A 25482-nucleotide genomic window follows, 5' to 3' on the forward strand; every position below is an offset into this window, starting at 1 on the left:
GGCTTGCTCCGTCCACTCCACGCATCGACCTGGTATTGCAGTACCTCCAGGAACGGTGCACCCCCCTCTTGATGTGAAAAGAAAACTAAAACTAGTAGGCTAGTTGTAATTTAAGCATTGCTCTTACGATGGCATTGTTTGTTTAACATCTAAATGCTGCATAATAAGTATGTTATTCAATAACTGCTACTTTTTGTGTTCATCAAATAGTAACTTTAAGTAATACATTTAGTTAATGCTTAACTAACACTTTATTCCCGATTAACTAATACATCAGTTAATCATCAATTCATCATGAAAATGTTAGTTAATAGTTAGTTAACATCAACCATATTATGGATGGTTTGTAGATCTGGTGATCCAGTCCAATATGGGAGAGCCCTGGAAGTTTTAGACCAACCAGTATCACCGGGTCAACGCACTAATCCTACCCGCCTATGAAGCACTCATCCTGGGCATAGAAATGAAGCACTCATCCTGGGCATAGAATTGACCAGAAAAAACAGATCTACAAACCATCCATAATATGGTTGATGTTAACTAACTATTAACTAACATAGTCTTAACTACTGATAGATTAAGTTACCGTAATTAAGTAATAGCTATTCCAACATTACTTGATGATTTTTCATGATGAATTCATGATTAACTGATGTATTAGTCAATCAGGAATAAAGTGTTAGTTAAGCATTAACTAAGTGTATTACTTTGTACCTTATAGTAAAGTGTTACCAACTTTTCAAATAGTAATGTTCACATTCATATAAAAGAATATAGTAAATCACATCCTAACTGCAATGATTCAAATATGAATACCATTTTTTTTAAGTCACGTAAATGTGTTGAGTTAATATACAAGCTAGGCCTATGTTTACTATTGCTGTAAAGTTAACAAACAAGGTTTTTTTGACCTGAGGTAGATGCATGTTTTGTAATAATAATGAAAATCTACAAAGTAACTTGGAACTAGTTTTAAAATAATTGTAGTGTGGTAAAAGTACAATATTTGTCTCTCAGATGTAGTGGAGTAGAAGTAAAATTATTGCAAGTTCCTCAAACAGTGTTTAAACCACTTGAGGCTTTTAATTCATGAATACATTGCATAAATAAATACATACATACATAAATAAATACATGAATAAATTAATGCAAATTAACATCTTGGAATGCTCATTGTAGACTAAGTTACCCATTGCTTGCCACTGATTTCAGATTAGGTGTTGCGCTCACCCCATAATGCTTGTGGTTTGTTAGCCCTCTGGGTGGCGCTATAACCTAATGAGAGAACAGTGGACATGGAGACAAAACTCTGCCATAGCTACTATGTGTTCATACTCTAATATGGCCTATCAAAGTCTAGCACTGCACGCTACACATGCGTTCAGTACACACTAGTAATCTCATATAAGAATACAAAAGTAAACATACTTCTAAAATGCTATATTTGCTAATTCAGCCATACACTATGGTACTGCCCTTATACGCTAGGATGCAGACACACTGATGGGACAAAGATTAAGCCAGTGTTATATTTGCTTGCGCGTGGGCATGGTGCACAGAAAATATCCAATCTACGCTGCATTGTGAGCTTGTAGATTGGATATTTTCGGTGCACAACCAAATACAACTCGGCCATTATTAGAGTTACAAGGCTACATAATGATATAGATATAGGCATTTCCCTGCTAAAAGGCTAAATAGGGGGAGAGGGGGAGTGGTATTCCAATGGCTAATTTGTAACATCTTCACAAACATACAGATATACAACAGGTCTCGTTTGGCTACTTTGGTTTCTTCTTTCTTGTCTAAGGTTCTTGACTCCTGGTTGGAGGAGCGTACTAAGGTGGGCGGGTCAATGAGGTCAGTGAAGGTGTGGGATTGGCTAGCCTCGGGACTCCAGAGATCTGTGTTGGGAGAGAGGGGGAGAGGGGGGGAGAGAGAGGGAGAGAGAGAGAGAGAGAAAATAGTTGCAAAGTGAATATGTTTCTATACAGGTACCTGTCTAGCTGTGCTTATAGGCGACGCATAAACAGCTTTATAAATGTGTATCTTTATAAATGTGTGAGTGAGTGTGTTTGTGTGTGCGTGAGCACATGAATTTCAGCAAGGTTATTCTAGTTAGCTAAAACTGATGTCCCATACAACAAACTGAGCGCTTTCCGCCAAGATGTAGGCCACGCTTCAAAGCCCTTACATTTAGTGGGTGTAGAACAAACTTTGAGCGCTTTGTGCCAAGATATAAGCCACGCTTCACGTGGCTTATATCTGGAAGGAGCACGCTTCAGAAAAATAAATAATAATAAAAAATAAATAAACCTTGGACAGTATCATGTGATACTGACCATGATGCTGACCATAATACTGACATGATACTGACCATAATACTGACATGATACAGACATACTGACCATGATACTGACCATGATACTGATCACGATACTGCCATCATAGCAATATAAAAAATGACACACGCTGTCCCGGATTGAGAGGTAAAAAGACATGTTAAACAGGTCTAAATGGGTGACGGAGTCGCTTGGTTACAGGTTAGTGGCATTTTGGATTGGAACTTGTTGAAGTCCAATAGAAGCTTTTGTGGACATGGAGGGTTAAAAGGAGGAGTTCTCTCACGAGTAGCTGGTGTGCTGCTGGCGTCTCCTGGCACTCCTCATCTTCTCAAAGCGGGCCTCCATCTCCTCCAGAACCTTGGGGGTGTACCTGACCACCAGCTTCACAGAACCCTGGGCAGCCTTCAACAGCTCCACAGCCTTCTCGTGGTGCTCCCCCTCCACACTCTGCAATGCACGGCCAGGACACACATACACGTGAGCAGCGTGCACTGATGACACTTCACAAATGGTAAGGTGTGGTATGATTGGCATTTGTACAGCTCTGGAAAATATATTAAAGACAACTTCAAAATTGGTAGGGTTCTATAAACCTGACAACATTTCTCCCAAATTCCAAATACAAATGTGATTCAGAGGGTTTCTTAGCAGAAATTGGTCAGAAATACATTGAATAATGTAAAGGAAATAAGTTTATATACCGTTTTGATTTAGGAAGTGATTTAGTTCAGAATTATATGGCTGAATAACACAGATTTCTTTCACTAAGGTAGGCTACAACTAGAACAGTTTTTCTTACCATCCAGCTGGTCCTATTGCAAGAGGATATACTTTTCCTCATTAAATAAGATTCAAGACAAGTAATAATCAAATACGTGACATTTGGCAATTTTATCAGACAATATTTGGGAGCTTATCACCACTCTCCCAACCTCCTCCAGTGTCTGTCTATCAATCTACCCGTCTAGCCACACACTCTCTCTCTCTCTCTCTCACCACTCCATTGACAGAAAGCAACTGGTCTCCTCTCTTCAGACCACCCTGTCGGTCTGCGACCCCTCCGGGGATCACCCTGGAGATGTAGATGGGGGAGTTCTGCTCTTTACCGCCCATGATGTTGAAACCCAGCCCCTCGTCCGTCTTGGGCAGCTCAACGACCCGCGGGTGTGCGTGGCCCTCACTGGCCGCAAAGGCTGCCACTGTGGCCTGGCAGGGGCCAAGGACCAGAGAAATATAACCAATATAGAGAATATATTCGTTTACATTTGAGATAGAAAAGTCACTTGAATATTGACCTGTAGAAAAAGCACTTGAATATATTGACCTTCCACAAATTGCAAAGCCAAATAATTCTTTAACATTCTTCTCCAAGCGTTCTATTTGATGACTTCTTACCTTGGCAGTTGCCTGGGCGCGCACCTCGGGTCCTCCTACAATGTCTAGCGTGTCGTAGAGCTGCTCGTACACCTGGTGAGCAACAGGTTAGGGATGAGAGCAATTCTCTCTGACCATATGAAACTGATACACAAGGTCAGGTTGAATACACACAAAAAACAAAAGAAAGAAAAGAAAAAAACTGTTGAGACACCAACACTGATGCAGCAGTTGTGTCATTACATTCCACGATAATTATGCACGTGGCAAAAGTGTGTTTAATTGTTTTTTAAATAAAAAAGAGAAAGGTTTAGTTCACACTACAGCACAGGTCAAGTGGCAGGGCATGCTAACACTGACATGCAGCAAACAAGCCTGTGTTCACACACTTTTAGGCCATAAGGACGAGTGTGTCAAAATTTAGTTCATCTTTATAGGTGCATTCAAGTGTGTTTGAAGCACCAACAAATGTAGTGCTGATTTTACGTTGGTTTAACATCCCCTGTAAAAACACCTCAATTGAATTTCAAGTTAGAACAAACATTTCTGAAGATATTAAGGAATTCTGGGAGCATTCCAAAAGCTTTAAGTTAGTGACATAAGTTAGTGACATTATTAGTCTAGTAATAATACACAGTATAATATGCCTGTTAGAATGCTACTTTTAGTCAAGAGTAGGGTTGGATCATCTCTCCATTGGTTTGGTGATATTCAAAGAAGGAGAAGGAGGAGAAGAAAAAAAAAAGTTAATGTATGAACTCAAATCATTCAAATGTGATTTATTTTATACCCTCCACACAGTGAGGGGCTTTGATGAACTCCAATCCCTATTCTGGACGAGAGGACAGACAGGTGATAGTGCTGCTACACACAAGTTATCAAGGTGATCTAATAGTAGGCAACCTACCTAGACATGGGCCAACTGGTTGTAACCACTGGAAACTGTTGATATACAGTATATGGTTTACAATGACATCGCTATTGCAGCATAATGTGTGAGACATACAACCACGTGCAACAGGACTTACTGCAGCAGGTCAGAATGTTTGAACTGCAAAAGACAGGAGCCTTGTGGCATGTGGCTGTCTATTTTGTGTCCAGCAAACATTTAGGTGTGCGAGAAAGGTTTGTTAACAGCCCTGAAAAGCTAATCACACGAGGAATAGAATGTTGTCACACAGCTATAAAAACATATTGAACACACCACACATTCAAATGAAGAAAAAAGAATCACATAAGCCAATACCACAGAGGTGAAGACATTCTACAGTAATAGAAGTAAAGAAATATGAATCGTTCTCAGAAATGTGTAAACGTAAACCGACTCCCACATGCGTTGCAATTTGATGCACAAATCCATAAGCCTGACACGCAGCCTGCATTTCCATTTCCTTTCAGTCCGAGGCTAGCGATTCAGGGGCTGGAGCCAGGCTACAAACAAAACAAGGATTAAAATGCTACTGGAAACCAAACTCACCCCAAAAATGTTAGAATGTCACAGATTTGATATAGTAGTGTAACAACTAATCTAGTAGGCTAAGCAACTTATTTTAATGAATGAATTATTTTTATGTATGAGTATGTTAGTACAATATTATTGGCACATCTGCAGTGGTCTTCCTTCCTACTCTTCCATTGAGAAATCTAGACCCTGGTGCACTGGAAGAAAGTTCCACCTTTTTATACTTTTACTCCACTACATCTCAGATTTGATCATTATTACAAAACATAACTTCAGCCCAATTTAAACTTTGTCTGTTTGAAAATAGACGATCTACAAGCCCACAACATCGTGAGCTAGTTTTTAAAGGATTTTATATAGGACATTATTGCTCAAGTTAAATATAATGCATTGATGCTGTAAAATGCTAACAAATGTACAGCTGCCTTACAAGTCAGGGCTCAGAGTCACATTGCATTTACAAATTAAAACTGTTGTCAAATGAGGCCCGGACGGCTAGGGTAGCAGTCCGGACACCTAGGCTGCTGAGGTTCGACTCCCGATCCCGACCGCCATTGCTGCGCGTCAATCCCCTTTCTCTCTCTCCCCATTTCAGACTACTGTAATCAATCAATCATGTCAAAAAGCCCCACCAAAAATCTATATTTCTATAATATATATTTTTAGTCTTCGTTTTTTTTAGTCAGCATAGCTTAAAATGAATTTAGTTTTTGTCTGTAAAAAAAAAGGTAGTCGCCAAACATGTCATAGTTTTTTTTTTTAGTTTAGTTTCATTTAATAAATGAACACTGCACTGAGGGCCCACCCACCTCTCTGATGGCAGCGCAGAACTTGCTCTGCAGGACCCTCTGCAGGGCCTGGAGTTTAGGAGGGGGCAGCTCACCGCTGCGCTGCAGCCTGTCCAGCAGTTCAATCACCCTGCACACATCTGACACACACACACACACACACACACACACACACACACACACACACACACACACACACACACACACACACACACACACACACACACACACACACACACACACACACACACACACACACACACACACACACACACACACACACACACACACGTTACATTACAAGAGTACAAATATTTGTCAGTTGCTTCTAATGCCCCACACTCAAAACAACATGTGTCTCTGTGCTTGAATCCAAGCAAGTCCAGAATGTACAGAATATAAACACTTGCACATGAACTTATTCACAGTCAACATTGATCACACACTTCAGTCTGCCATATTACCTCCGGAGAAAGAATATGGGCACAGAAAGCACCTTCTCCTCCAAATAGATTGCCTGTCTATAATGGAGGAGATTGAGCAATATGTTGCAAGCTGCTTGGCCTTACACTTGGACAGCATCGTAATCCTCAAGCCCCTGACCACCAGCCTGTGGACACAGATGTTGTCCAAAAATCATGCAGATCGGTACACAGTATCTCTGTAGCCATTAAACGAAACGGGTATTTCTTGATGCTCCTACATATTATCATGCAAGCACCAGTTAAAGTTACTTTCCATCCCTCATATACTGTGTGCACAGTGCACATCCCATAACCCACACACTGCACATCATTTCGGAGCTCATATCTTTGAACGGGTAAGGGCTAGTATAGTTAAAACAACAAAACAAAAATCCACTAGTCTACACCAGTACGTAGGACTGAAGCGAGGTCACGCACAAACACATGGGCGCGTGCACATGGCTGCTTTGGCAAACTATACCCTTCTGCTGAGCTGGTCGAGTCATCAGTCATCACTGTGATGTTAGAACAGGTCAGCTATATCCATATATGGAGTCTGTGAGGTCAGATGTAGAGGTATTGACAAGCTCTGTATATGGATATCTAGATAATGATCCAGTCGTCTCCATGTATGGATATCCAGGGTTTGATGAGGTCAGTGTCATGATCTTCATTATGGAGATCCAGGTGAAGAAAGTCAGCAGTCTTGATTTGCAAATAAATTCTGTCTTGGCCATATATGGAGCGTTCATATATGGGCATTCCCAGATATGCGCTTAATATTGATGACATCAGGACAGGGATCTCCATATGGGCATAAAAGGGGCAACGACGGAATTAATTTGCAAGTGTGACTCGTTCTATGGGTTTGTCTGTGGTTCTATGGGTTTGTCATCCGACATCATACTCTGGCTTGATGTCCCTTTTATGCCCATATATGGAGATCACTGATGTCATCACGAGTTACACTTGCAAATGAATCACGCCCTTGTCCATTTTATGCCCATATATGGCTATGGAGAATTGGAGATCCCTGTCCCGATGTCATCAATATTAAGCACATATCTGGGAATGCCCATATTTAGTAATGCCCATATATGGGTATGTTCTGACATCATATTGTTGACCATCATGTAGGGGTCTCCATATATGGGTAACTAACTGGTCTGATATACATCACAGGCCAGATAATGGACAAATTTAAGAAATTATATTCATCCACGTCTGTGGATCTCCAGCCTTGAGGGGGTTCTAGACCAGGGTATTCCCCAGCTGAAAGCTTACAGCCAGGTCTGTAACTCTGAGAGGGTACAAATTGAACCAAGGGTCCATTTGATTCCCTTTGGGTTATGCATAGCCTAATGCATATAGCCTACCAAATTGGGATTGAAATTAAAAACGTTGAGAACCACTACACAAATGAAATAAACTATAACAGGTGTATGAGCAATGAGCATTCCTGGCATGGTTTAGACAGACAGACAGACAGACAGACAGACAGACAGACAGACAGACAGACAGACAGACAGACAGACAGACACACACACACACACACACGAATAGACTAGCTTTGCTCAATGATTGAATACACACTTTCTCGGACAGTTGTTCTGAACAGCATTTGAATAGCCTATAAAAAGTAGTGTAGGTGTACAATGTAGGCTATGCTGTAGGCACGGCAGGGGTGCCAACACTGGCACAGGGAAGGGTGATCACTGGCACACAGTCGTAGAAGTGTGAGAGTGATGATTTATATTTTAAAATCGAACATTGTTTTAAACGTAGCCAATTAAATTAAGTCACATAATATGCAGCTAATTACATCCTGCACACAAGTCCACATTCATTAAAATTCTGAACTGTGACTGGGGAGGGAGTTTGGGGGATAGGTGGGTTATTGCTAAAGATGATTAATGATCGTTAAGAATGTCCTCTCTGTCAATCAAAATATGTCGATTTTGATGGGGTGTCACACTGACTACCTAGACAAAAACATGGCACTTCATTTCAAAAAGGGTGATTTGCTGACCCTTGGTGTAGCTGCGTAGTACTAGTAACCTACATAATGTGGTGGTTATACGACCTATAATCGTCACTACTAGGCTACCGCTTCGGCTGCGACCAGCAGGTCATGCTTTGTTTATGTTGGGAGAAGCACCAGACGTCGTTTACTTTCAACCCGCCGATTTCACGTCATAGTACGGCGGTGTCGCTTGCCGAAAAGAACCAATAGCACAGACAGACACACCGATGATGTGACACGTACGTTACTTCCAAGATATCGTTCGGCAGGCGACACCACCGCACGGACTACACATTAAGCTTATACGTCCTAATCCGCTGGTTAGGTGGGGGGGCTAACAAAACCAACACCTATTTCATTTGTTGTGATTTCCCCCAGGCGACATCGACGGCGAGTGCGCAGCAGTTTAAACGAAGCATGCGAGCTTCACACTCTCATTCGATCTCGTTTATTAATTAAAACCCAAATGGATGTTAGTCCATGCTCCACACACAGGTTACCTCTTTCCAAGCAGAGCGGCTCTGCCATGGTCGCCATGTCCGATTCCTTTCCAGAGTGATAATAGGATGACATCATGGTGAAGCTGCTCGTTCGGTGTGTCGCGGCGGTGGAGGAGACTGGAGGGGGTGGAGAGGCTCCAGCTGACTGGAACGACCGGATTACCTACCTAGTAGTAGACCTACCTACCGAGGATCTGTAATGCCTTCAGTCACACCAACCACCAGACATCTAATTATATATAGGCGCAAGCAATCAAAGGATGATTATAATAATGGTCACAGAATTAGCTCCTGGCTGATCAACCCGGCTGGTGGGAACCTAGGTCTCTTTCTGCTTGAGAATGCCAGCTTTGAGATTTTTACGCAATCCAAAACGTAAGAACACGGTGGTGCGATTTCATTCGTCCATGAATCAAGTCACACGCGCGTCAAAGCAAGGCTGTGGGTTAACCAAGGATCAATTGTTTTTACTACATCAATATTAACCAAACGATCAATTGTTTTTTTTTACTACATCAATGATATTAACCAAACGATCAATTATTTTTTACTACGATATTAACCAAACGATCAATTGTTTTTTACTACATCAATGATATTAACCAAACGATCAATAGTTTTTTACTACATCAATGATATTAACCAAACGATCAATTATTTTTTACTACGATATTAACCAAACGATCAATTGTTTTACTACATCAATGATATTAACCAAGCGATCAATACGTTTTATACATCAATGATATTAAGTGCGATATACTGTATCAAAGTCAAGTCCTAAATAAAACACACAGGGATACATTAAAAAAAGAATTGCAAACCACCATGCTTAAATACAAAAAGAAATCATTTTTATTCCAAGAGTAAAGATGCTTAACATAACTCTTACAGTGGAAAATTTGCAATTAGTCCAATCATGGTCATGCTGTCTTGTGTTTTATGTTAAATTATTTTTAATTGGGTCCAACTCAAAACGAGATTCCAATGGCTCCTCTCTGGGCTGAGATTTCAAGGCAAATAACAAGCTAAAAATCAAACAATACGACCAAACATAGCTACTGTTTCACAACACCGACTTCTACAATCTGAAGATGCCTAACAATTGCTTTCTTTTCAAAAAAGTCCCCCCCAAAAATATGAAAATACAATTAAAGCAACCCAGCTTTAAATTCTAAAATACATTATTAACATTTGGTGGCACGGATTAGTTGGGCAAAGTGGTAAACCATCACTGTCCTGTTGGATGAGCACGTCATGTGTAAAAGAAAAAGAAATACAAAGGGGAGTAATTTATCATTTATGCCTTTCAATTAATCTGAAAGAGTTAAGGAATGATGCTGAGCTGTACAGATGTTGAGAAAGCCCATTAAGCAATTATGTTCCTTATGCATAACCTGTTCTGTGGCAGCCAGAGTAAACATGACAGTCAGTTATACAGTATCATTGTCAAACAGGGATGGGTGGGGTGCTGCTGCAGGTTCAAGCTAGCAACGTGTGTGAGTGAGTCTGTTGAATCGGAAAAAAAGAACAAACAAGTAATCTCAGTACCCTTCAACCGGCGGCTCAGTCTTAAAGCCATTTTCATTGGATCCGAATCCTTCACCAGACTGCATGGACTCCTGGTCCATGGGCATTCCATCCTGGCTGAGCTCTTCGATTGGTCGGGGTGCGTCTCCCTCGCCTCCGTTGCCCATGTCATCCTGGGGGCCCATGTCGTCCCGCACGGAGCTGTGCCTGTCATCCCTGCCGCGGTCCCCACTTCCCCTCTCCCTGTCCCCGCGGTCTCTCTTGTGCTCCCTGTCTCCCCTGTCCCTGTCCCCCCTACGCCTCTCTCTGTCTCGGTCGCGGTCCTTGTCCCTGTGGCTGCGCCTGCGGTCGCGGTCTCTGTCGCGCTCCCTGTCTCTCTCCCTGCTGCGTTCCTCCACCACTCCCCCCTCCCCCAACTCGACTACCTCCTCACCGTCTTGCTCCTCTGGCATCCTGTCGCCACCCTCCCCCATCATGCCGTCCCCGACGCCCATGACGCCCTCCTCACCGTCCATGCCCTTGCCCCTGTCCCCCCTGTCTCTCTTGCGATCGCGGCTACGGCTGCGCCGCTTCCTGTCTCGGTCGCGACTCCTCTCCCTGCTTTGGCTTTCAGGCCCCTCGGCTCGCTCCCGGTCCCTGTCCCTGTCCCTGCGTCTACTGCCACCCCCACCCCCACCCCCGCTGCTCTCCTCGCCAGGCGTGCCCATGGGCATGCCAGGGGCACCCCGCGGCTCTCTCTCCCTGTCCCTTGAAGCGGTATCGCGGCGACGGCGATCGCGAGAGCGGGACCGGCGTCGCTCACTGCGCTCTTTATCCCGGCTCCGCTCCCTTCGCTCTCCGCGCTCAACACCGCGTTCTGGACGCTCTGGACGGTCTGGACGCTCTCCGCGGTCTCCACGATCACGGTCCCTGGGGAGGGGATAAAGAACACTCAGTACAGTATTCTGGTGGCAAGCTAAATTATCTCTCTGGTAGGGATGTAATGATACCAAAATCTCCATTATGATAATGTCATGTCCATGATATGACTATATATTTTTGGTGGGGGCTTTTCTGCCTTTAAGTGATAGTTTACAATGAAGAATGGACAGAGAGATAGGGTTGGGGGCGGTAACCGCCGTACCGCCGTACCGCGGTATACCGAGGCCTACCGCGGTGCCAGGGTCCTTACCGCGGTCAAAATAGTCTATTTTTTATTGAAAACAAGCGAGTTTTAAAACGGGGGAGAGGCGAGGACCGCATGCGCTCCATGCCGCTCTGCTCTGGGCCGCGTACCACAGGTTTGGAACGTCTATGGTTTGGAAGCCACATACGTCACTCGAGTCTACACAGACAGACACAGCAGCAGCGTAGTAGGGAGCACGGAGAAGCGTATTTCTCTGACTGTAATCCACACAACACAAGTATGTTAATACATACCTTGTGTTGTGGCAGTAGTACCTTGTGGCATTTTGTTTTTTATTCATACGGATTACAGGCGGAGCGCGGACCGCGTGGACTAAAAGCGAAAATGAAACTATCTTTTACTTTTCCCATCGCGTCGCGCCGACTCGCCCGTTGTGCCCCGTCGCCGATTTTATAACCTTTTCTGTCAAGTCTTGTCACTAAAACCTGTATATATCAGCACTCAATCGCTGCGATTTCAGACGTGCACGTGAGTTTAATCACTGTACACGATCTGATTACCCGTCTCCGTCTCTCTTCTGGTTTGTTCACACAGCAGTCTGTGTCTTAAAAGCCCAAGTAGCTACCGTTACTATGGTAACCCGACACTGGCCGACAGTGCAGATCAAAAAGCTCAGAACGCCTCGCGGATGCGACGTGTTGTGAGCTTGTAGATCTGCTCCTTTCAAAGCCAAACCTGCTGTGCTGTACGGGGAAGTATAACTCGGGCAGTCAGGCTGTGGAGAGGCGACTTTTGGGAAGACGATTGCAATATTTTGGCTTATCGCCGAACCTTTTATTAATAGATACGGGGGTGCGGTAATTACCGCAATACCGACGGTAAATGGGAAGACGGTAATCGCGGTAACAAAATGTCGATACCGCCCCACGCCTACAGAGAGATGGGGAGAGTCATGCAGTAAAGAAAATTGGGAACGGCACTCGAACCAGCGATGCACTGCCTGGCTACATTAGAGCCTAGGTGCCTGGACCGCAAGGCCAGCGGTCCAGGGCCCCACGATACATAGTTTTTTTCACAATATTTAAAATGATATGAATAGGTAACAACTATGCATTTATTCTTCTTCTCAGTCATATTATGAGCTGTGGCTCTTATGTAGTGCATGGTGTCCACCTGTCACTTAAATTGAATGGGGTCCACAAGGGGTCTAAACTTCGTTTTCTTTTTGACCTCTGGTCATTCAGAACATGCTATGCATCTACACATAATGCTGTGAAGCAGAGGTCCGTCCTCTAATAGCCAGGCTGTTTCATTGTCATTACTCTGCTGGCGTTCAAATTTTCTGCCCGTTTGTCTAGTGTCGATATTGCCACCAAAAAAAGGTCCAAAATACGATAATATTGCGATAACGACAATGTTATTGCATCCCCACCTACTATCGTAGCATAGAGCTAGAAAGATGTAATTGGAAATTGTAAGTGTTAGGGCTGTCACAATTATTACATAATCGTCTAATCGTGATTATTTGACATTATCGCAATTATTTTGTCATAATCGTCATAATCGTGAATGTTGAAAAATGTCAGAAATAGTGGAAATGGCAGATCTACAAGCTGACAACGCGTTGCGACGCGTTGTGAGCTTGTAGATCGGCTATTTCCACTATCAATGTTATTTTTTTAAGTACTAAGTTGTCAAATATGTCAGTAATGTATTTGAATATTTAGGTCATGTTATCTACCATATGCAACTTCAAAGCCTAAAAGCCAAACAGAAATGTAATTATCAACGACGAAGAGACAATTAAATCGTTAATCGGCAATTATTTGAGTGACAATTAATCGTCATGTAAAATGTCATATCGTGACAGCCCTAGCAAGTGTTGTTGCCTATTTATTGTCTGGGTAGCCAAATTGTCATTTTAAGCGTGACCAATCCTCAACCACTCCACCATTGAACTCAATTAAGGCTGGGCGATATTAGGAAAACCTTCAATATTCGATAACGTTGAATACCTCGATATCGATATTACTCACGATATTAGTAAAAACAATTGCATTATATAATGAATAGCATATCCATGCATGCACACTGCACAGTACACATAGAAGGGTTAGGTAGGCTTTATTGAAATAACCACACCTGGTTACAGATGGGACTAGCCTAGTGCAGCTAGACAATCCACCCATGTTAAAACAAGGAGGGGATATGTACTGCAGTTAGTTAGCTGCATTAGTATATAGTCTGCCAAGCTAAGATGGGACTGCTTTTTGCATGTGCTATGTGCATGCATAGTGTGTCTGTCAATTAATTTGACACATAGCCGGGGATCCAGTCCCTCAAAATGGGAGGGGACCTGTGATGTTCTGCCGCACTTTTTATTTCTGTTTTATCTATTAGTTTGGTCACTAAGGTCCACAGAATGAGAGGCCTGCTCTGCCGGAAACATCGCGAAAAAAAGTTATGGCCATTTGTATATTCACTGTCCCATTGACTCCACTACACAGGAAAGGAAATATATTATAAACAAGAAAAAATCTGCTTTAAGTAGCACGTGAGGGGTCAAAATGGAGGGTTTTCATGATTCTGAATCCATTGCAAGCATTTGTTTTGCACAAAAAACATTCCTTGGGCTAGAAAACAAACCAACAAAAGTGTCAAAAGTGATGACTCATCACTGTGATGACTGTGAAAAGTGATGACTCATCACTTTTCACACTTGTGTTGGTTAGTTTTCTTGCCCAAGGAATGTTTTTTGTGCAAAACAAATGCTTGCAATGGATTCACAATCATGAAAACTCTCCATTTTGACCCCTCACATGCTACTTAAAGCAGAATCTTTCTTTTTTATAATATATTTCCTTTCCTGTGTAGTGGAGTCAATGGGACAGTGAATATACAAATGGCCATAACTTTTTTTCGCGATGTTTCCGGCAGAGCAGGCCTCTCAGTCTGTGGACCTTAATGACCAAACTAATAGATAAAACAGAAATAAAAAGTGCGGCAGAACATCACAGGTTCAACCCTATTCCTTGAGCTTTAGGGCATGTGGATCCCCGACTAATACACCAATACCTAATTTCAAGCCATCTTCGTCGATATGCATCCTCGATATCGATACATTTTTGATGTATTTCCCAGCCTTAAAACTCAATGGACTTTCTATAATGGTGACGTCACCGAGAATGCTGCTTCCTGATTGGCTAAAAGTTGACCATAATAAAATAATGGCCGGACTAGAACAATAGTGTGGTGCCCTACTGGCAACCACACTAATTAACAGCACAAAACATTGAGTTGAACCTTCAGAGGAAGTTACTCACCCTCCTATGGCGCGATCATCATAACGCGACGCATCATCTCTACCAGAATGCTTGATGTTAACGTCAGCTCCACCTCTCCTGGTGCCACCAAGTCCACCACCTAGTTGAATGAAGATGATCCGCATGAATGGGATAGCCAACTCGGATGTTCTACAACTAACATATTACAACAGGGTTCCCACACATTTTTACCAATGAATTTCCCAAACCTTTCCAGAATATTTAACACGTAATACAGTGCAATAACGAATCGCTTACTCCTATGCCCAAAGACAGGCAGTATAGCAAAAATAAAGTGTGCACGCTGCGAACGGACCGTGGCATGCTTGCGGAGCGTGCACGATGGACACGCACATGCCCACGTCAAAAGGTATGAAAAGCATGGCAGGGAACCCTCAAAGTTGATTTATGGTGGCAGTAAATGAATTAACAAAATCAATAACCAAAATGTATTATATTATTATTATTTTGTTTACAACAAGGGTTCATATTTTAGATAGTCATTAGAGAAAAGAAAAGATGGGTGTTAAAATGTTTTCATTTACTTACTTCTATCGTTTTAGTGATGATTTTAACGATTTTGATTTGCATGCATGCCCCCAGGTTGAAGGCATGCATGCAAGTGGCCTAATATGTATTAGACACAATAAGCCCATTCCCAAGATGCACCGCAATCTTTCATGGGCAGATGTGACTTATTGTGTTAATAGTAACAAAGAAATTGTCAGCTTATCGTGTCTAAAAAGACATATTTAGCCACTTGTACGCATGACCCCAACCACCGAAATCAAAATACAAAAATGGCTAAAACAATAGAAAGCATTAACTCTCCTACTGCCATATTATTTATTTATTTATTGGGTCTGGTGCCATCAAAAAGCGGCTTACCTTTGCGACGTTATAGTAGATAGACAGACAGACATTTTTTTATTTTTTTTGATTGTGCAATAGTGCACTTTGGTCTGCCAGGCAGCAGAGGGCGGCCTCATGCGAGAATGAATGTGAATTGTCCTGCTATGTGTTGCCGTACATTCAGAGCAGTCACTGGCTACAGAGCCTCCGGGCCAGAGGAAATCAACAAGGAAGTGAATTGTTCTCCGTTGATGTAACGCATAATGGATTTTTTACACCATCACCGCGGAAAATGTGTTTACAATACACGGCCGCGCGACCCCTCATCAGCTTACAGTCATCAGACGAACGAACCGAACGAGCGCCGTATTGGCATCGAGGTTCTGTAAAAAATGGGGCGAACGTTAACGTTCAAAGCGTGGGGAGAGTTAATTGAAAACAATTTAATACTCATCTTTTCTTTTCTCCAATTACAATCTAAAATATGAACCCTTGTTGTAAAAAACTAAAGTTGTCCTTTAATCAATTCTAAAACCTTTCCAGTACTGGAAAAATATTTTTCTAATTTCAAAATATTTCCAGTAATTTCATGACCGTGGTAACCCTGTTACAATGCTCAGAGAAACTTGAGTAACTCACCCAGCCTGCGAGGGTGCCAGCCTTTGACCGTACGTCCTCGCTCCACGTCCACCAGCACTCGCCTGCCATCAATCTTCTTCCCGTCAGCATGTTTATAGGCGGCTGGAGGGAGGGGTGGGGGGGTGCGAGGGCAGGGAAAACAAAGGGTGTGTCACTGGAGAGCATGGTGGCATCATTGTGGTTAAGGAAACAAAGTGCATGGTTATACTGACCAGGAGCAGGTGAAGCCGAGAGGGCTGCTCTCTGGGTTAAAGCTGAAGGGGATTGGAGCTGAACTCCTTCCACCACACCTCAGGAGTGTCCCGACACATTACAGCTTTACCTGATTACCCAGCCTTAACTGTGAGTTCTCTGCAACTCTGCATAGATCTACAGCAACAGTGTATAGTACTTGGCTTTTACTCAACTTACCGATCTCTGCACAACGGCAAATGTAAGAGGAAATAAATCTTTTTTCTCTCCCCCAAACCAAGTACGTCCCCCAGTACAAACGCCAAAGTGAGTATTTTTCAAACCAAGTACGTCCCCCAGTACAAACGTGAGTAACTTTAATAGCATCGAAAATTTAGGTCAATGATTGTCTTTGCTTTGTACTTATTCATTCGCCGGTTGTCTGAAGAGTTATGGTGATGAAGAAAACGGCCATGGTATGGTTCAGCTTCCTGTAGAGAGCGGTACGGTTGGCCTCAAGTTGACATGATATCCAAGACACTCAAACCCAGTTATTTTTTAGAACTATGACCCCACCACAGGGTTTACCTGGTAACCTGATGTGTCTAGTAGCGATAGGATTGTGACATCAAATGCACAAGTACACTTTGAAACTACACAATTTTTACTTCAATTCGAAATGGTACATTGCAATAATTACATTTACAATTTTTACTTAAATTTGAAATGGTACATTGCAATAATTACATTTACAAAGTAGAGTAGTTTTGAGGCTTATGTTAACATTCTAGTCCACTTAAACATTGAGGTTAACACGTTGTGGTTAGCCAAAGCATTACTGTCGTCTAACAGTAGGCAATCAAAAGTTACGGTATAACTAGACAATCCAATTTGCTCACAGGCAGCGTGAGCCAACTGGATATCTCTTTGCAATAGGACTAAATATACTTTGCTGTAGTGCCCAGTCTGCCCACTGCCCAACACATGATCCTACTACAACACTGTACAAATTGATCCAAATGGACTTTTGAACAATATTTACTTTTGAATGAATTTTTTGATTTTGCAGTGACAAAGTCCTCAGATGAGTTTGGGCAGTAATAAATCAAATATTAAGTGTGTATGCATAGCATTAGTATTTCACTGGGACAAAATAACGTCTTACCAGTAGGAATCACAAGCCAGATAACTGAAATCTACTCACTGGCGGTCACAAAGTGTTAATCTAAAAATTGATCTGCCCATCCAAATGCCTTTCACCCCAAGTAGTGACCCACCCCACCCAATAAAAATAAAGGATATCCTATGGTGTTCAAGTGCAATTTATATCGCAGCATGTTTTGTTAGTTAGGAAGCTGTACACCATGTAGGTATATTGAGTGTGGCGTCATAGCAGTAGTTTTAATGGTTTGGCCTTGTGAGCTGTTGAACCACCAACAAATGCAAGAAATGTTTACCTGTCCTGCACTTACACGGTTCAAACTATCAACAAGTCGTTCCATTTGCCAGTCAACATCGGGATGTCCCACCATTGGGACATCATGGCTTAGTCGCTTACATTGTCCCAAAGTTATGCACACGCCATTATCACACATGATCCATCTTTTACGACTGAAGAATTGGGTGAGATCCAGATGACCCATCCTGGCTGCTACACTGGTCTGCTGAGGTGACGATTCCCTTGGCAAGGCCTAGTGTGCTCATCTTTTATGTCCGCGGGAAGGCCATATTTACCCCAAACCCCCTTAAACATACACACAGGGCCTTACCAAAGCCCTTCACCCAATTTGAGGGTCTTACCAAAATCCCTCATTTGTACACCCAGAGGGCCTTACCGGAACCCCCTCAAAAGCACAGCAAAGACACTATGTGCAATACTACACGGCACCTAAGAATAGTACCAGGGGCCTTACCACAACCCCTCCATGTCCTGCACATACTAAAGGTGACTACTCTCTTCAATAATAGGGCCTTACCACAACCCCTCCATGTCTTGGACATACTAATTATGACTTCTCTCTTCAATAATAGGGCCTTACCAAATTCTCCATAGTCCTACACAATCTGCCCCATCTGAGAATTGTATCTAATCTAAAAAGGAAACTAATGTCTTGAGGTGTTGTTTTACCACAAACCCTCACAGATAAGGCCAAAACATACATTGTTCTTGCTTACCTGAACTTGAATGTAAAATAAATAAAACACACAAAAAGAAACACCGTATTTCAAAAAGGGGAGCTGATTCTTAAGTATTCACATGCTGAAATAAATGTGATCGTGGATCAATTTCTAAAACTCGGATTTCCAATATCTACACTGTCATACGATTATGTGTGTGATGATTCACGTTATGCATAGCTTTATCTCACTATTCTATCTACAATAATCTGTAATCCAATTACCCTGACTAAAATCTTTCACTTATATAGTGGATGTGACAGTGTATGAGAAGCCTATATTTAACTTTATCAAATAGTACCCTCGTCAGCCTATTCTATTAAAGCCAGCTCTATGCGCATTAAGTACAATCAGTCTGATTTGTTGAGATCCCTCTTGAGATACCAGATGGGGACTAGCCTGAGACATTACTACCCCCTTTACTATTACCCTCTTCAGTACCTGCTCACATCCTGATTACCACTTAGCTAAACAGGTTCCAATTTGGTCCAAGCTGTTGGCCTCCTAAGATTTAACTAGTGGTGACGTGGCTGTCCAAATCTTCTCCCTTACCGCATAAGGTACACTTACTGACAATGTGCATTGCAAAAAGCAACGGAAAAATCTGAAAGGTTCTGTAACACTGTAGCGAGACTACAGTCCTCATTGATATGAGGTGGCTTTAACACAAAGGGCAGATTCATTGGGCACCCATCAATACACTAATGGCCTGGGGTGCGTTCAATGGTCAAAGCTCAAGTTCAACATGCCATCAGCTAGCTAAGGCTCCTTGGCCTTGCTTCATAGGAAAAAGAGCTTTTACCATTGAACGTAGCTCCTCTTCCCTAATTTGGAGATGGAGGGTGGAAAGAAATCTTACCCATCATACAAACCCATTATACCAACCATATACTGAGCTGTGGTAGTAGGGTGTAGATGTATCATAACCATCATCATCATCTGCAAGCCAGTTCTGGCCAATAGCCATCACAGATTGGCGGCTGCAGTGGCAATGAGAACAACACACAGTTAATACACTGCAGGAGCCCCCCCACATATCCCCTCCATATCAGTCCCTCACTGTGACAATAAACCAGGGGTAGGTCAACTCTGGTCCTGGAGAGCCCATCTACTATGAATTGTGTACACCTGGTACAAAAGAGGATCAAGCCCACTACAACACTCTCTGGCTTTGAAGTCTAAATAGTCGTACCAAGTGTGAAGTAGAATCAAGCTCCCCATAACCAGGGTTGAGGACCACTCGTAAGAGCCTTGAGAAAGAGGCTGAACATCAATATCATCAGCACATAGTTGAGGGGCTTTCCCAAAACTATCCTTACACATTCCTTGTAACTAAAAGCAATTCTTGGTGACCAATCCGTGACCTTGTGCTTACCATTGCAGTCCGACCAGGAGACATGCTCTTCCAGAGAGCTACAACGCCTAACAATTAAAAAATATGCCCTATGACGGGCAAATATGTTCAGATTTACAGAGGAAAAGTCAGACATTTCTACCTCCAGTCCATTCCCCCACCTCCCCATCAACCCCAGTGGGGCAGACACTGAAAAGCCCTTCACAGCCACACTAGTATTAGTCAACCAACATGCGCACCAGACAGACAGACAGACATGTCACACAATCCTCCAACTCATGTCACACTTTAGCCATGCACAAATGGATGAATCTACTTGCCTTCACTTACTTGCACACATTTCCAAAACATTTAAATAGTTAGTTCCCAGAGGCATAGGAAAGTAGCTACTTGAGAATGCCATTACTCCACTATTTAAGAAAACTGATAGGAGTACGGAAAATGGAGAGCTTTGGACCCCACCCCACTATATCCTTGCTCCAATAAAACGGGAAATCAGTCCTCAGTTAAGAGGTGTGATCGTATGAGAATTGAGAACATTGCTGGGTCGATAAATTATTTATGCCCAATAATAATAATAATAATAATATTATTTTTGGTTTTTGGGAGTCTCAATTCATAGTCCCTTCCATGACTCACACCGATTTGCCAGCTTTAACAGCTTCTCTGTTGATACTCACAGTGCATGTCCCTCTCGTGTTCGTATTCAATGAACGCATAGCCTCGCGGCTTCCCGGTCCTCTTGTTGTAGACTATGTAGATCTGGAAGAAAGAAATGGTGATCAGACACGTACACTTCCGTCAACACAGTGGCACTGCAAGCAGGCAAAGATGTCGGACACAGTCAAAACACTTACCCGTTTGATGGGGCCATAAACCTCAAATTCACGTCGAAGCTTGGACTCTGTGGTGTCATAGTTCTGGAGCGATGATAATAGATGATTAGACTTTATACTACGGCCAGCTCACTGGAAGACATATTTACGTGTTCCACATACTGCAATTCAAAGCTGATTTGTAGTGAAAAATACTTACCACTCGTGCAACAAACAATGTCTTGAAAGCGTCCCCTTGTGCATTAGGGTCGTTATGGGGATCCCCTGAAAAGAGAGCATGACAATTTAATAACCGGTCACCCAAAATAATACCTGTTGACACATTTCACCATGTGTAAACTTACAAAGCTTGAGTTCTGTCTCCACCACCGTCTGTCTCCTCTCGATCTTTTCTCTCCTCTGTAACACAAGATGAGCATGTGATAAACGTAGTCGTTTGGGATCTTTGGCTAGCCGGTAAAACCAGAGTTGTCGACCAGATAACTTCACATATAATAATGAATTGCATTTAATGAATTGCATTTATTTATTTTTATAATGAGTTTGTTGTAATGAGTCAGCCAGGTTCTTAAATCTCCATTCATCTTACCTTTCTCTCTAACCTCTCATCTCGTGTCTCGGCCCTTGTTGGTGGCGGGGCGTCTCTAGGATCCTGAATATATAAAAAAAAGGAAATAATTAGTCAAGTCATGTACTGTATACAGTTTTCCATCTTCTGAGCAGAGTGCACACATTGTTTATGTAGTAAGGCATGGAAGTTTTATTGTGACCATCATTTCTCACATGGCCCTCTTCAGCGCCACCATCAGGCCGATTTTTTCTAAACACATTTTTGAACACTGCTCCTACAGATTTTGGCCTAAAATCACACAAAGCGGTACACAGTATCTCTAAAGTCAAGTCATCAACATAGATCCGTCCCATTTCCCATATTCCCTCCTGATGAGCTTCCATTGCCGCTGCAAACAGAAAGTCTTTAGTTGCGTTTTAAAATAAGAGTGGCAGGCAGCAGACTTGCAGTTTTCTGGGAGATTGTTCGAGATATGAGATATGATGTAATTTATATAGCGCTTTTCTTAGTACTCAGTCACTTTACAAGACTACGTGTTTGTGTGTGCGTGTGTGTACGGCAGAAGGCCATGTATGGCCAACTTGTGCAAGTATTACGTTCGGTGCTGCTGTCTGTATGTTTGTGGGCAGGCAAGTTGGCACTCTGCCGAGTTGCACCTTGTTATTTATATCGAGTCACACTTGTAGTTGGTGAGGTCACCAAGTTGGTGATTACACCTTGTATTTTTTCAAGGGTTTTTCCACTGGAAGGCGGGTTTTCCCACTGGAAGACAGACACGCCACATACAAAATCATCGAACGCAGTACTTAATAAATATAAAGGGGGAACCAATAAAGTGTTGACTCACAGGTCCACCTTGTTCCAGCAGTTAAAAGCACATACCTCAAAGTGCCTGATGAACGGGGCGATGCCACAGTAAGGCTGGTTGTGATGCTTCTCGTGGGGAAGCTTCTCTAGCTGTGACAGGAAGGGGATGGGGTCCCGCGGGGCGAATAGGGCCAAGAGATTGGGGGGCAAAAACTGAGTCATGTTTCACCTATAAAGAAGGAAAAAAACAGAAAGAGAAACAAGATTAATTGAGAGGGCTATGCCAGCGGTTCTCAAAGTGGGGTCCAGCCCAGGCACCCTCCGGGTTCCTTGAGGGGGTTGTAAATGAACCCAGGTGTGGAACTCGAGTTATGGGGCTTCTTGAACCACGACAATCTGTCTTCATGTGCATGCCATGAAGACAAATTGCCACTTCCTGAAAACAGACACAAGCCATTGTGTGCTTGGCTTGTAGATCGGATCATATTACGAAGTATTTGTCTTAAAGTTATTGACACACTTCGCCCCAACAACACATCAACAGCTTCAAAACACACGCCGTGTGCCGGGAAAATAAGACTCATGCATCGTCTTGTGTATTACTACTATTGTACTAGCAGTTACTAAGTACATTTACTTAAATACAGTACTTAGGTATGCTACACTTTTGAGGTAGGCCTATTTGTACATTATTTGAGCATTTCCAATTTCAATACTTCTACTTCTCCATGGCGCTAGTACTTCTCGAATCCAAATATTGCACCTTTACTCCACTACAATCATTCAAAAGCTTATGTTACGAGTTAAAACATACATTAACCGCTTGTCTTTAGTCACATTTTATACATATTTGAAGATCTACGAGCTCACAACGAGTCGCATCGCTTACTTGTAACAGAGTATTTCTGCATGGCAGTATTGATACTTTAAAACGTAAAACGTTTGAGTACGTTTCCCCCCACCACTGCCTGTTTGTCGGTAAGTGTTGACTTGTGGACTGAAGCTCAGCTAGCTAGCCAGTTAGCTGCTAGCTAGCGCCACAAGTCAACACTCCAGAGTCCAGACAAAGGACGTGTTTCTGTTGAAAGGTAGAACTGCTCTAGGTCGTCTCCAGCGTTAACTCGTACACATTAGCTGTATGAAATACAACCTCTGTGGTTCCCCGGCTGGGTTTCATCACAACATAAAGGTACATTGTGTCCGTCTACGAGCTAACCGTGCTAACAACGCTAGCGCTAGGCCTCGTGCTGCTCCTCGCATAGTTTCTTACCTCGGGTCAGTTTGTTTGGGCGGCTCTGCAGCCTCAACCAGACAGGATGTAATCCCTCCTTTGTTGTATCGCAGGTACACTTTACAGTTAAATGAGAAATAGTGAGACTAAATGAGAAGTGGGACCAGCAGCCAGACAACAACGCCGTCGTATGAACACAGACAGAAGTGTGCTGTCGTGCCGAATCGACGCCCGTCTCCTTATCATTAAAATGGCGGGGACTGCCGCCAAGCGATTACGACAGACGCAAATCAGAGTCCTGCCCCTAACGCGTGATTATGGATAGGCGTCACGCTTGAGGCGTGATTATGGGCCCAACCATAGAGCTGGGCCCAACTCTCAACTGGGAAAGATGGATAACCACGCCCCGGACTCATTTTTGAAGCTTGTGATTGGCTGAACCGGACGTAGGGAGCGCTCCGTTGTAGTCACTTGGACCGCGCGAGGTGCACCAAAACCCAATTATCATGGCGTTTATCGTGCGCTTGCCCAGGCCGTAAATATAACGATTGCATTCACCACGGCTTCGTAACTCGCGCGGCGCCGCTTGCAATGTCGTGGACAATAACTGAAAACGAGCGCTCTTTGCCGTTTCCATCCATCTTTCCCAGTTGGATCCATAATCAGAGTGGAGTAGAGCACAAATAAAGTTGTACTTTGTACTGTTGTAAATGTACTACATGTGTTACAAATTCCATCATTGGGTAAAAGGGCCAATCTGTTTTAGTTATTAACATACATTATGAATGAACTATGAGCCTATCATAAAATCTAAATATACAGGGGAAAGTCAAATGTAGGCCTACTTTCAATATTTTCGCCCCTAGTGGCGAAAACAAAGAATTACATCTGGAAACTCAATCTTTCAAAGTGTTTCAGAGTTGCCTGGTTAAATAAACCAGACTGCACTCAACACCACCCCCTGGTGGTAGTGTCTGGCACCGCCAGGCAATTTCAGAGGCCTTTGCTGGTGGTTGCTATGGTGGTTGTTATGGTGGTTGCTATGGTGGTTGCTATGTAGAAATTGAAGATCGCAGCGGGATATCGTCACTCGCAGAGCACGCACCAGTTTGGAGCGGACCATATATGTAGCGGACCAATGAGTGCGACGCGCGTGCCAGCCACGCGCTGCGCGCACGCTGATTGGCTCTGCGCGGCGCCGCTACGGGGGGCGGGGCGTACATAAACGCCGCTCAGAACCAGAACCGCGCACTCGAGCAGTTGTCCAGCTGACAGGCGGCCACGCGCAGACACGCTCCGACCTTCAACTTGAACTGTCTGTCTGGAAGGGATGATGCAACGACTCTCTGACACTGACTGTCGCCAGCAGAGGGCCCTCCAAGCTAGGAATCAATCGACGTTCACTGGACCCGTGTGAAATTCACAACTTGAAGGTAAATACATAGTTTTTGTTTGTTTTTTTGGTTAGGATTGGCACATTGATAACGTTTATGGTTTCTGTGTGTGTGTGTGGCGTTTGTGTGTTTAGTGTTTACATTTCATACAAGTAATTTAGCCTCGGAGGCCACACAGCACCGTCGATGTTTCAGTTGATATTTCATTTGCAATCATCTGGGAGACGGTTTTGACCGTGTCATATTTAGCTGTAAGTTAGCTAGCAGTTGCTGCCTTTGTTTTTTGTTGCTAACGTCAGGACACGCTGCTGTAAACAATCACGTTATCATCATGTTGGTGTTAATTAATTTAGTACAACGTCCGTGACCGTCCCCATTCCCAAATCCTATTTAAAACGACGGTGCGCCTCCGTCATCTCCACCGAAAACAAGCGCTCCTTTACAAGAACCTAACGGGTCGGGATTCACGCGTTTAGAAATGACAAGTTAACTGAAAAACGTTATTATTTTAATC

General features: G+C 43.1%; 2 protein-coding genes across 3 annotated transcripts; both read right to left on the bottom strand.

Moving 5' to 3' along the window:
- Positions 1-1084: 1084 nt before the first annotated feature.
- lin7b (lin-7 homolog B (C. elegans)) lies at positions 1085-9264 on the bottom strand. Of its 2 annotated transcripts, XM_080724576.1 has the most exons (7): positions 8957-8996; positions 6434-6579; positions 5991-6109; positions 3741-3812; positions 3342-3551; positions 2629-2792; positions 1085-1904 (listed from the first exon to the last, which is right to left on the bottom strand). In XM_080724576.1, the coding sequence occupies exons 2-7, from the start codon at positions 6549-6551 to the stop codon at positions 1883-1885; spliced, it is 705 nt and encodes a 234-aa protein (XP_080580702.1). In that variant the 5' UTR covers positions 6552-6579; positions 8957-8996; the 3' UTR covers positions 1085-1882. The 2 variants fall into 2 exon arrangements, with proteins under 2 accessions (XP_080580702.1, XP_080580703.1); XM_080724577.1 differs by lacking the exon at positions 6434-6579 and having other exon boundaries at positions 8957-9264.
- A 529-nt stretch (positions 9265-9793) lies between these two features.
- On the bottom strand, positions 9794-23804 carry snrnp70 (small nuclear ribonucleoprotein 70 (U1)). The gene is made up of 10 exons (XM_080723878.1): positions 23614-23804; positions 22419-22572; positions 21555-21617; positions 21310-21364; positions 21165-21229; positions 20987-21049; positions 20810-20891; positions 16427-16528; positions 14936-15035; positions 9794-11395 (listed from the first exon to the last, which is right to left on the bottom strand). Exons 2-10 carry the CDS (start codon positions 22563-22565, stop codon positions 10501-10503), a joined length of 1572 nt encoding a protein of 523 aa, XP_080580004.1. The 5' UTR covers positions 22566-22572; positions 23614-23804; the 3' UTR covers positions 9794-10500.
- Positions 23805-25482: the final 1678 nt, after the last annotated feature.

This window comes from Nannobrachium achirus, assembly GCF_963921795.1.
Source record: "Nannobrachium achirus genome assembly, chromosome: 4".
NCBI lineage: Eukaryota > Metazoa > Chordata > Actinopteri > Myctophiformes > Myctophidae > Nannobrachium > Nannobrachium achirus.